The sequence below is a fragment of the Lacerta agilis genome, chromosome 8, assembly GCF_009819535.1.
Source record: "Lacerta agilis isolate rLacAgi1 chromosome 8, rLacAgi1.pri, whole genome shotgun sequence".
Taxonomy (NCBI): domain Eukaryota; kingdom Metazoa; phylum Chordata; class Lepidosauria; order Squamata; family Lacertidae; genus Lacerta; species Lacerta agilis.
In genome coordinates, this window is record NC_046319.1 from 20,857,629 (window position 1) to 20,869,915 (window position 12,287).

At 43.5% G+C, this 12,287-nt stretch overlaps 1 protein-coding gene across 1 annotated transcript in view; it reads left to right on the plus strand.

The window, feature by feature from the left end:
- The first annotated feature begins 7,773 nt into the window (after window positions 1–7,773).
- Window positions 7,774–12,287, plus strand: part of LOC117050996 (tumor necrosis factor receptor superfamily member 1B-like) — a 35,449-nt gene continuing 30,935 nt past the window's right edge. The window contains exon 1 of the mRNA XM_033156998.1: window positions 7,774–7,902. Coding sequence (XP_033012889.1) covers window positions 7,834–7,902 — 69 coding nt within the window. The 5' untranslated portion in view covers window positions 7,774–7,833. The remainder of the gene's footprint in view (window positions 7,903–12,287) is intronic.

The window sequence follows — 12,287 nt, forward strand, 5'->3', positions numbered from 1 at the left end:
TTACTAAATATTCTTTGAACACTTTCCAATCTTTATTTATTTTTTGATCAGATGATCCTGTTTTTTTCGCCAGATTTTGATATGTTATTAATTTAATTTGCCAATCTTCCTTTCTTGGTACTGTATCGCTTTTCCAGTTCTTCGTGATTAGGAGTCTAGCAGCTACAGTTGCATACATCATTATACATCTATATTTTTCTTTTATTTCATCATTTAACATTCCTAATAAAAAAATATTTCTGGATCTTCCTTGAAGGAGTATTTAAGTATCTTTTTCAATTCTCTATAGATTTCTTCCCAAAATTTCTTGATTTCTTTACATTGCCACCATTTATGTATGAATGTTCCAACGTCTTTGTGGCACCTCCAACAAACATCACTACTACCTTTTATATCTTCACCAGCTTCTCCAGGGTTAGATACCACCTATATTGCATTTTAAATATATTTTCCTTCAAATCATAATTTGGCGTAAAATTCATATCCCTTTTCCATAATCTTTCCCATCTTTCTAACATAATTGTTTTTCCCCAAATCTTGTGCCCATCTAATCATTACTTCTTTTATCTGTTCATCTTTTGTTTCCCATTCTAATAGCACTTCATATAATTTTTTAATATATTTTCCCCCTTCTAATGATATTTTATCCAATTTAGAATTCTCTTATTTCTTTTGATGGTTTTTGTAACTGTTTCTTACCATTTTTTTTTACATTGTGTTTTGCATATCATGTTGGGGAATATGTGGAAGGTAATTAGTGAACAGCAACAGCAACAATTAAAGAAATGTGTTTGTGTGGAGAAGACTCTGGCTTCTGCACCGTTGGCAAGAGTCTTGTCTATTGTGCTACTCGTTTCGCCTCTTGCTCCATCAAGCCAGTGGCTTGTGGCTCACACCCCTCCTTGCATATTTCTGCTGGTTGGGATGTATCCTTGCACTCTAATAATGCCTCTTGCTTGTCTGGGTGGAGATGCAGCAGGTAAAAAAAATCCTACTGCACAAAGGGAAGATTGACTTCAGTTGCTCTGTTCCCTTGTTCTTCTGGCCCCCACCTACCAATATCAAATGACTCCTGGAATTTTGCTCAGAAGGGAATGTGTTAGTTTTTATTTGCTTTACTGATTAAATAGTGTTTTTATGTTGTTGTTGTTTTTAATGTTGCAATGTATGAATTCTTTGTTTCCCAAAGTGCAGAGATGAGTGTGGCTCCTATTACATAGCCAAAATGTAACTAAATTAAACATGGATAGCTCAGCTGGTTAGACTGTGGTGTTGATAATACCAAGGTTGCAGGTTCGACCCCCTGTATGAGACAGCTGCATATTCCTGCCCTGCAGAGGGTTGGACTAGATGATCCTCGGGGTTCCTTCTGACTCTACAATTAAGATGTGGAAAATAACACCTGTAACATGCAATTTCATACAGTGTGATCCCCACCCCCGCTGTTATTCAGGTATGACACTACTCAAGGCTTTGCCTGCGTCAATGATGAACAAGAACCTGGTCGGTCCTGCCGTGATTACAGGGTCCAGTTCACATGCCCAGAATCCTTCTGTTAATCTGTTCTGTTCTGGTGAGTGCCACTATGAGCTAATAGGATATTCTCTACTGGGAGGGAGTGGGCAGTGGGGATGGCAAACCACCTTAATGATTGTTTTGCCAAATGCAAGATGGTTCTTTTAAAATTAGATTCAGAAGCAATACAGACACAAGTGGGTGAGAAGGTTACATATTTTATTCCAAGAAGAAGAAGAAGAAAAAGAAGAAGAGGAGGAGGAAGAGGGGGAGGAGTTTGGATTTGATATCCCGCTTTATCACTAAGGAGTCTCAAAGCGGCTAACCATCTCCTTTCCCTTCCTCCACCACAACAAACACTCTGTGAGATGAGTGAGGCTGAGAGACTTCAGAGAGAAGTGTGACTAGCCCAAGGTCACCCAGCAGCTGCATGTGGAGGAGCGGGGACGCGAACCCGGCTCACCAGATTACAAGTCCACCACTCTTAACCATTACACCATGCTGGATCTCCAACAAGCAAGCAAAATGTACATTACCAAGCAGCACTTGGATCTGCTACTGAGAAGCCCTGAAGAAGTGGCAAAGTGATCTCCAGGTAGCTTTCGATGCACAGCACTGCGGCCAACAGTTTGTGCTGAACCTCTGACTGACATGCCCCAAAACTAGATATTTTACAGATACTGTGTCCTGTTAGGGCTGATACAGGCTCAACTACCAGCTCAAAGACAAAAAGCCAGGCCATACATCAAAGGCTTTTACTGACTAGTGCCAATAGTCCACACATCAAAGACCTTTTTACAAAGGATAGAGAAAATAATAAAACATAACCAGAGACAGGAAGAGTTGACCATGTCAGATCACGTATCTCCTCAAAATTACAATAATTTCTTCCACATTATCCATACAATGATATATCTGTAAGTATCTATAGTATCTATAAGTAAGTGATTAGTTTCAGCTTCCTGTGCAGGTGGGCTTTTTTTGTAAATATTTTTTTCTGAACATACAAATAATAATAATAATAATAATTTATTGTTTATACCCCGCCCATCTGGCCGGGTCTCCCCAGCCACTCTGGGCGGCCTCCAACAAATACCAAAATACAATACAAAGTCACAGTTTAAAAACTTCCCTAAACAGGGCTGCCTAACAAACATCAACATAAAACAGAACCACAAGACATCTGTTGTAGTAGTGTTCATTGTGAACATCTTGGGATAGTTTATACATTATATTGGGGGGTTAATCTTGCTATTTTACTATCATGACTAAATAAATTAATAAAATTCTGCCAATTTTTGAGCGTTTTAGTTGCCATAGGAATAGGCACCAGCCGGAAAAGGTAAGTTAAAATGTCATATGCTATTCATTTCCATGGAAGTGGTGTCCCCCCCCCCAAGCCAGGATGGATTTATTTCTCTCCATATTTGCAAAGCTTTTAAATTATTATTTTTAATAAATGGTCTGTAATTATGTTTTTCTACAACACCCAAATATTTCATGGCTCGGCCATGATTTGGTATACCCGTGTTGTCTATTTTGTTTATTTTTGCTATCTAAATTAAAGCACAGCATTTCTGATTTCTTTAGACTGTTCTGAAGACCAGAACTTCTGCTTCATTCTTGGCATGAGAGGCACCGCCTGCTTTTCTTCATTGTTAATTCAATAAAATCAGTGTATCACCAGCAAACATTCCTATGCAGCATTGTGTGTGTGATTAATTTGGACTCCTGTTGTTTTAGAGTCATTTCTAATTACTTCAGCCAGTGGTTGCAAACAAAAAACACCTTTGCCTCCACCCCCACCCCCCACCCCGGCATGTGGCCCTTGGAAGGCTGCCTGGGGTTGGGGGGGATCCTTAGGCTAGAAAAATTTCCCTCCTCTAGTCTGGGCTACTCCATCCTCAATTCTCTCTTCCCTGCAACATTTTACAGCCTCTTTGACCTCAGTGCTTCTTGTTCCATTCCTTAACTCTCCCTCGCAATACTTTATAAACAGGCCATTCAGAGAATTGCCAGCAAGTTCCGCCTGAATCTCCTTCTCCTTCTTTTTTTAAAAGATCTCCAAAAGGTGTGTTGTTATAGGCATTCTAATTCATGGTTGCACAAGGTTGCATTTAACTTTCCGAAATGCAGAACTGAAGAAAGTCAATTTGCACTTCCCAATCCTGTCTTCGCTGAGTCAACTTTTCCTTCTGTGATGGGGAAGTGATCTGCAAAGCTTCACATTCTTGGGAGTCACGTGCAATTGCTGCTGCTGTCTCATATTCTAGGTGTCCCCCTGACTATTTACCGGGGGAAATTGGGGGAAGGGTCCCAGCTCAGTGGGCCAAGCAGATGCTTAACGTACAAAAGCTTCAGTTCCAGCCACCTGTCTGAAATGCTGGGCAGCTGCTGCCAGCCGGTATGGACCACAGATTTTAGGAACTCCTTTCAGCCACCTGAGGACAAAGGCCAGTGATGGGCAGGGACAGAGGAAAAACTGGGTGGAGCAGTGGGTATGATTATTACCTTTTACAGTACAGTAGCTACATTCCAGCCTCGCAAAAACCAAGATGTTGGGGCATTATCACAGTTCAAAGACACATTTCACCCAAGCAAAAGCGCTTGAGGAGGGGAGGGGGCCTGAGGGGCGTGCCCACTGGGAGGGGGGCTTTTCTAGGCAGAGGCCCATAGAATGAAGAGAAAGGCCTGAACAGCCACATCTGAGCCCATGCACCTGAGAAACGAATGCACTCCACCCCCAAGAAAGAGTTACAAAGCTTTACTGCAAACAGTCTTTAAAACAGTTACAATTAAATGTTACAAGATACAAAGGAACACATTGCTGTTAAACAAGCAAGCAATGTGGTCCAGCCTTTTTTTAAGGCCCTAATATTGAATTCACAGCAGTGGCCAGAGAAGAAATGACTACTAGGAGGAGCACAGACAGAAGAAACACAACCGTGCAACTGTAACAGCAAAACCAGACACCTATATCTGCTTCAGCTGCAATAAAACTAGCCTCTCCCATATACTGTAGGTCTGTACAGCCACAGCAGGCGCTGTAACTGTCCAACAGTTTGAGAGTAACCCCAGAGGGGCATTCTTCCATCGTCTCCCGAGACAGACAGATGTCAACAACAGTTCAATAAAAATTTCTTCTCTCTACTTCCAGAAAGAGATCCTAAGCAAATTTCTTGTATCGTCATTGTGGAGCTTAACTTATTGCTGTTACTGCTGGTTCCATCAGTGACTAAAGACACTGCACTTGTTGGGTTTCATCTCCTGCTGTTAAAGATCTCTTGGTTTTCCAAAAATGAGTCATCACTTAGCCTAATGACTGAAATGGAAACATCCAGCCTTTTCCGCTGCATTTGCCAGAGTGAAACCTCCCATGCCTAATGCAAACATTGCAGCATAGCATTTCAAATCCAATGCACTCAAGCATAACATTTAATGCGTATTAAACTGATATCTTTAACACCTCAGTGGTAGAGCAGGTGCTTTTGCACGGAGAAGGTCCCAGAAACAAGGTGGACAAATGGCCTGATTCTGTACAATGAAGCCCTCCAGGACCCCTGCCAGATAACCCTTCTCTGGCCCTGCTCCACTCTCTCCTTGATTACTTTTTACCTGGCCTGAATGCCTCACTGAACTGTGATAATGCCTCTTGCTTGCCTGGATGAAGGACAGACAGACTGTGAGCATGTTGCTCTGACTTTGGCATGACTAAGTGTGTAAGAGTCACATCCGTTGTGTTGCCCAATTTTGTCTCTGGCTCCACCCACCAACATGGGCATATAACCCCCTGGAAGATTGCCCAGGAAGGAATGCAGCCCTGAGGCTGGGGGGAAAGCCCACCCTTGCTCCAGTGTCCCCGCACCCACCCACACATTTTGTTAGCTCGTAATGAATGAACTGAGTCTTCTTGCGCAGTTTCCATCACGTCAGAGGATTTGCTTTTGCACCAACGAGCAACAGGAGGGTGTCACCAAATCCTGCCAAGACTACAAGGTTCAGTTCACCTGTCCAAAGACATTTTGTTGATGTGCGATACATTGACGGGAACGGAGAGGTGCTTTGTATGCAGGGAAAGTCTCCTGCCTGTAACCATTAGGTACCACTGCTTGCCAGTGTACACAACACTGAGCTACATGGAGCAACAATATGACTCTTATCGGATATTAGGTACCTTCAGGCCACAGGCCTTAGCTCAGCGTTCAAACCAAAACAAGGATGAGAAATAGGAGTATAAAAAACTGACTTATACTGAGTCAGACCATTGGTCTATCTTGCTCAGTATTGTCTACACTGACTGGCAGAGGCTCTCCAGGGTTTCAAGTGGCGGGTATTCCCTGTCCTACCTGGAGATGCTAGGAACTGAACCCTGGGTCTTCTGAATGCAACACAGATGAATTGTGGCCTTGCTTAATTACACTGGGTTGTGGCCAACTACATTCTACTCAGACTGAACCCATTGAAATTAATGGTCCTATGGTAGTCATGGCTGTTAATTAAATGGGTCTACTCTGAGCAGGGTGAGCTTTCCAGCCATTATTTTCAATGCCACGCTTTTTTTTAATTAAAAAAAAAATCTTTATTTTCTTAAGAAAATGCAGTTCAGCTGATGACTGCTGAACAGAAATGCTGGATGCTCTCATAAGAGAGACTTCTCTTGCCACCTATGAATTTTCCCTTTATTACTGATATGAAATGTCAACAAAGCATAATGATAGCAAAACAGACATGCATGAAAGTGTAAAATATTGACAAGGCAAATCAAGCGAACAAATAGGAAATAAAATAAACAGTGGGGGATATGAGTAACTGCAGCTCATCTATAAACCCGTAAACAGAAGGAGGTTAAGAAGAAGATATATCAGAACACTCCTAGGGGCACAGAAAGAAGAGTTTTCTCCTGCATGTTAGATTTCCCATTTACTGTGTTTCCACCATTGTTTTAGAAAGTGGTGCTACATGCACAGTTTATATCTACGACGATCCATATTCTAACCTGGATCTATCATATTATTTCTTGGAAATGCTGCATTTTGATGCGAATAGAGAAAACAAAGCTACATTTTATGTCCCTGATATAAACGAAACTAAGGTATAGATGGGAAATGTAAGTGGATTTGTTTGAAGTTTAGGTACAAGTCAGCTTACAGAAGAGAGGTTGCACGGAGTTAAGACAGAATGAGGAACCCTAGAGCCCCAGACTATCCTTGAACCTTTATCTCTATGCTGACTTATCTCTCTCTATCTCTCTCTTTGTTGACTAGGCTGATAAATTTTAGGTTGCATCCTGTTTACAACTTCCTCCTCTTCACACTTACCGGTACTTCTTCTCTCTATCGGACCTCAAGAGCAGAAGTTCACGTTGTTGGAGTTATCCTCTGAGAACAAAGGAGCAAAGAAGGCTGCCTTTTGTCTTCTCCAGATGAGGTAGTTAGGTTAGAGAACTATAAACTTTTTTTCCCTACCTGAGTTACTTCCTACTATAAACTAGGCTACTTCGTTATTTTTCTTAGTCTACATACAATCATCTCCGTGTGTGAGACTGCAACAGGTAGAGTCTGCTCTCCAGCCAGATTCACTAGCCAAAAGCCCCAAGCTTCGCATATAGAATCACAGAATGGTAGACATGGAAGGGACCCAATGGTCATCTAGTCCAACCCCCTGCAATGCAGGAACATTGCATATGAGAATCGAACCTGTGACCTCCAAAGAGTTCTATCAAGTAAGTGGAGTCACACTTCTAACAGGATTGCCACGGGGGAAATAAACAGGCGCCCCAGCAAGCAAGCTCTGTTGTATACAGGCGCCACGACTGTTGTCACGATCAAATATCGCAATTCTAAAACAGATTCAGGACCAAAAAAAATTCTAAAGACAGAAGCAAGCGTCTCACTGAGTGTCCAGGGTCACTGCGGGCTGGGACGGAGCAATGGCGGCAGAAGTTCTCTGCACATGCTTAGATGTCACTGTTTTCAGCCCGGGGAGAATGCCTCTGAGATGCCTCTGAGCACGTCCAGAGAACCGCCACTCCTTAGCGATCGCTTATTCCGCGAGAGCGACACCTCTGCGCTCGCGTATACTGTACAAAACTCTCCTCGGGATTGCGAGGAAGCGCTCTCTGGACATGCTCAGAGGCGCCCGGTGTATCCCCTTACTTTGGCTCCTCCTTGGGTCCAATCGGTAAGCTGACCGCGCTGGCTCCGGTGCCCAGCCCTCCTCCGGGCCGGCCCCTTCCCCGCCCCTTTGGATCTCGCCTCGACTTGGGCCGCCCGAGGCAGCAGCCGCCGCTTCTTTCGTTTTCCGCTGCGAGTGAGCGAGATGTCGGCGCGCTGTCGCTCCGCGGGGCTCCTCCTCTATGGGGCGCTGCAGCTGGTGGGGCTCCTGAAGGTAAGAGAGGCAGCCCCTTCCGTGGGCTCTCCCACCCCCAGGACAGAGTCGTCGCCCCCAGGTTCCCCCACCCGGTGTCCTTAGAGCTGCCCCGTCCCATTCAGCCCCCAACCAAATCACAGAGGCAGGCTCCCACCCAACCCCCACCAAGAACCCCCCCTTCTTCCTCTAGAAGCACAAAGCGCGACCCCCCACTATCCTATCCAGCTCCCTCCCCACAACCCAGTCCACGGACACCCTCCCACCCCAAGTCTGCCCCCCACCGTGTCCTTAGGACCCCCCAAGAACCAAAGCCAGGAAAAGCCCCTCAAGTCCACCCCCTTCCCCCTGCCAGGCTTGTGCCCGGGCAGTACCAGCCATTCCTGCTTTTCACTATGCGTTTCCCTAGGGTTTATTTTTAATAGCATTAAGCAGTTAAGTATTGTTTTTAATTAAATAGATATACTCCATCCACTGTCAAACCCCCCCCCCCTTAACAGATGCCTTATTGTGTCCTTAAAGCACAGCCCCACATTCGATTCAGCACCTAAAGTTCTCTGGAGGGTGTTCCATGTCTCCATGAGACAGGCAGACGTCCAACAGGTACATGCAGCAGTGTGTCCCTATGGCTATATATCTCCATTCACGGGAAAGCTGCTATATTGCTCCCCCTCCCAGGATATTGCTCTGTCCCATCCCCAGAGGCAGAAGGATTACCGGTACTTGCCTCCCCACCCTAAAAAAACAACAAATATTTGAATCTCTTGATATTCAGTGGGGCGAGGAATGATTGATGGAAAATACAGATTATCTATAAAATTTAACAGCGGCTCGTATAGTCTTTGCATTACAAAGGAGGCGATACAGGTACTAAATAAACACTGTGTAATGCAAAGGTTTAGAAACTTTGCGAAGACTAAGCCTTTGAAAATGCCACTGGACTTTGGGCAGTAGAATATACACAGTAATACCCAAGCAGTCACATGCAGCTTCACAACACTGAAGTGCAGACATTGTGTGTTCTATCAAGTCAGTTTGTTCTGAAATATCTACTTGAGCTGACCGGATATTTCTGTTCAATGCTGACTGCGCCGCAGCCATGAAATGCAAAGATCTGGTCGACCAAAACTCTGATATCCTCAAGAAGAAAGCCTGTTGCAACAAGTGTGTTTGAAGAAAACGCCACAGGCACATTTTAATTTATAGTCTTCTCCAGAGGCAACAAATTGGAAAAGAGCATTCCTTGTGGGTGGGCTCAGCAAATTCATACAATAGACAATTCTGCTGCTGCAGAGTTTTGCAATTTTAAGAAGAATCGCCCGAGGCTCACCTGAGGTACAGAAGTCTCCGAGTCCCAAAGACACTCGGTCTTCACTTTTGTTGTGAAAGATGCACTCGGTTCTGCTTTGGGTTGCAACAGCCTTTGCAGTCACCAGGACCAAAATATCTGGAGGAAACCAGGACAGGGGTGGTTGGATCCAGACCACGTTTCAGCTTCTTCCAGTGGGAGTTCTGAGCAGATAAGCATTAGACTCCCTGGTGCAGAATGTCTGGCTAGGACCTGAGTATTCCAGGTTCAAACATTTTTGTGGCCGTGGACCAGTTGCGACCCTCTCGGCTTGGCCTACTTCACAGGGTTGTTAGGAGGATAAAATGGGTGATAGGTGGGAGGGAGGGGGGGGAGAATGGTGCTCAGCACTTTGGGCTCATTGAATGAAAGGTGGGATGTAAATAAAACAAACAGATACCCGTCGAGAGTCCTCCAGGAATGTATCTCATCCCATTTTCAAGCACAAGCCTATTATGTGCCTACTCAGAAGTAAGTCCCGTTGAGCGCATGGGATTGCAGCCTAAAGCTCACGGCCGCCACATCTGGCAGCTGTCACTTTGCTCAGAGCTCACCCTGATTTGTTGGCGAAGTTTTCTTTTCAGGAGGTTAGGTGATGTTGGCTGTTTATCGAGAGTTTCTTTTGATTTGTTTGTGGGCTGGTTAGATGACATCACGCCGAGGAATTGTTACGCCACACTTTCCAGCACATTTTCCTGGCATGTTTCTTACCGCAAAAAAGTCATTTTCTAAAAAATAAAAATAGGAGAGGCAGCAGGTTTGTTGAACAAGGGCCTCAAATTCACTTCAATTTCTGTTGCCTGATTTTACTGCTGCGAGATTGTATCTCTTTTTTGCAAAATAGCAAATCTGGAAGTGTCCTGAATTTATTTATTTCTATAGCACAATTTCTCTGCATGGGGCTGTAGCCAACTACGTCCTACATACTTAAGAGTGAACCCACTGCCACATCCCTAGGCATCTGGTTGGCCACTGTGAGAACAGGATGCTGGACTTAGATGATGCCTTCTAAAAATAAAACTTCAAACCCTTTCTTAAAAATTCCCAGCACAAAACTGCCCTTCCTATACCTGTTACAGGTAGGTAGCCGTGTTGGTCTGCCATAGTCAAAACAAAACAAAATAAAAAATTCCTTCCAGTAGCACCTTAGAGACCAACTAAGTTTGTTCTTGGATTTTGTTCTTCCTATACCTGTCATGCAGCTCTTTTGACGCATGTCAATCATTTGTCTGTGTGGGATGGACTCTTGCGTTTAAGTTTTTTTTCTTTGCACCGAGTTGACATTTACTGCTCACCACAACCCCTTTTTTTCCTGGAGAAAGCACAATCAGTAAAGGCCGCCTGGTATACATGGAAGTTTGGGGAATTTACAATTTCTTTTCCCCCCCTCAATGCCCCCTCTCTTTCTTTGCATTGCATTTACATTAGAACTCCTCTTGTTGGAGACGTCTGCTTGGGATTTTGCAGTTCTAAATAATTATGCATCACAACCATCGACAGAAACTCTACATGCGAGCAGGACTGAGCTGCTTTTTCCTCTTCAAGTAACCACAGGCTACACATGCAATGTTCAGGGCAAAGTCTTCATAATTACAGTACACCCCGTTTGCAAGTAGTGCATGAAAGGGCCTGGATTTTATTGGGAAGTCCCAGACCTCCTTCACTTGACTGAGCATTTACTGTTTATTGAACATTCATCCTAATTTGCTTGCAAAAACCCTTATGCGAGGCTTAGACTATGTCTGGTCTTTATCGACCATTTGTTTCAATTTGCAGTTTGCGGGACAAGGAACATTCCTCCTCATTTGCTTTGAGTACTGTTGTATTACACATCCATCCACCCCACACATTTCAATGCATTTCCTTTTTCTTAACTGCAAAAGTCTGGTTCCTTTTTTTCAAACAGTGGATTTGCTGTGTCAGGGTGACAGAGCACTTGAATCAACTTTAATTGCCCCAACCTAAATTTCTCGGTATGCGTTTGAATCCTTGCAAAACAGTGACAGGCTGGAGGCACCCTCAGGCCTGATCTGGGAACAGCATCTTTCTAGTATCTTTCTTATTTTGACTTCCGGTCATAATTGCAGCTCCTTCCTTTTAATTTGTAGGGTTCAGCATCACTCGGTGAAACCAGGACTTTTACCTGAGTTTAGGGCCTTCTCGGTAATGGCGCCCACCCTATGGAATGCCCTCCCATCAGATGTCAGGGAGATGAGTAATTATATATCTTTTACAGGTTTTATATATCATATATCTTTTAGGAGATATATGATATATGATATATTTAGGAGATATATGATATATATATATATATATATATATATATATATATATCATATATCTTTTAGGAGACATCTGAAGGCAGCCCTGTACAGGGAAGCTTTTTAAGGTTTTGCTATGTTTTTATATATGCTAGAAGCTGCCCAGAGTGGCTGGGGCAACCCAGTCAGATGGATGGGGCACAAATAAATTATTATTATTATTATTATTATTATTATTATTATTATTATTATTACTACTACTACTACTACTACTATTACTATTATTACAACAAAAGTTTAGTCTTGATTAACAGCAGGTGATGGCGGCAGGGCACAGGCCAGAGGTAGACAGTGAAAGCATGACTCAAACACAGTGAAGACTCATATGCTGGGGGTGGAGACCATAAATAGAAAATACTTGACTGGCTAGTTTATTCTGAACTTCTTATCTGTTCCATATGTTTACCTTCAGCTTAGTTTAGCCATGAGCAGCAAAGGTATAGATGTATACAGTGTTGTTTTTCTAGAAAAAGAGGAGCACAAACACCTCCCTTGTTCTCTTATAATGGCAATGGCGCCCACTTGAGAGCTGCTGGAACTGATATCCAGCTGGGGAAAAAAGCCCTGGATGTATATAGGCAAAGGTTTCCATCCTGTTTTATGACACACTGAACAGAAAGATCTCCCCCTTTCGTTGCAGATTTTATTAACTGAGAAAAGAAGGGGGTTCCCAGATTTGAAGAAGTAACCCATAATGGGCAGCTATTAACAAGGCAGGACATTGGTAGTAGTATTAA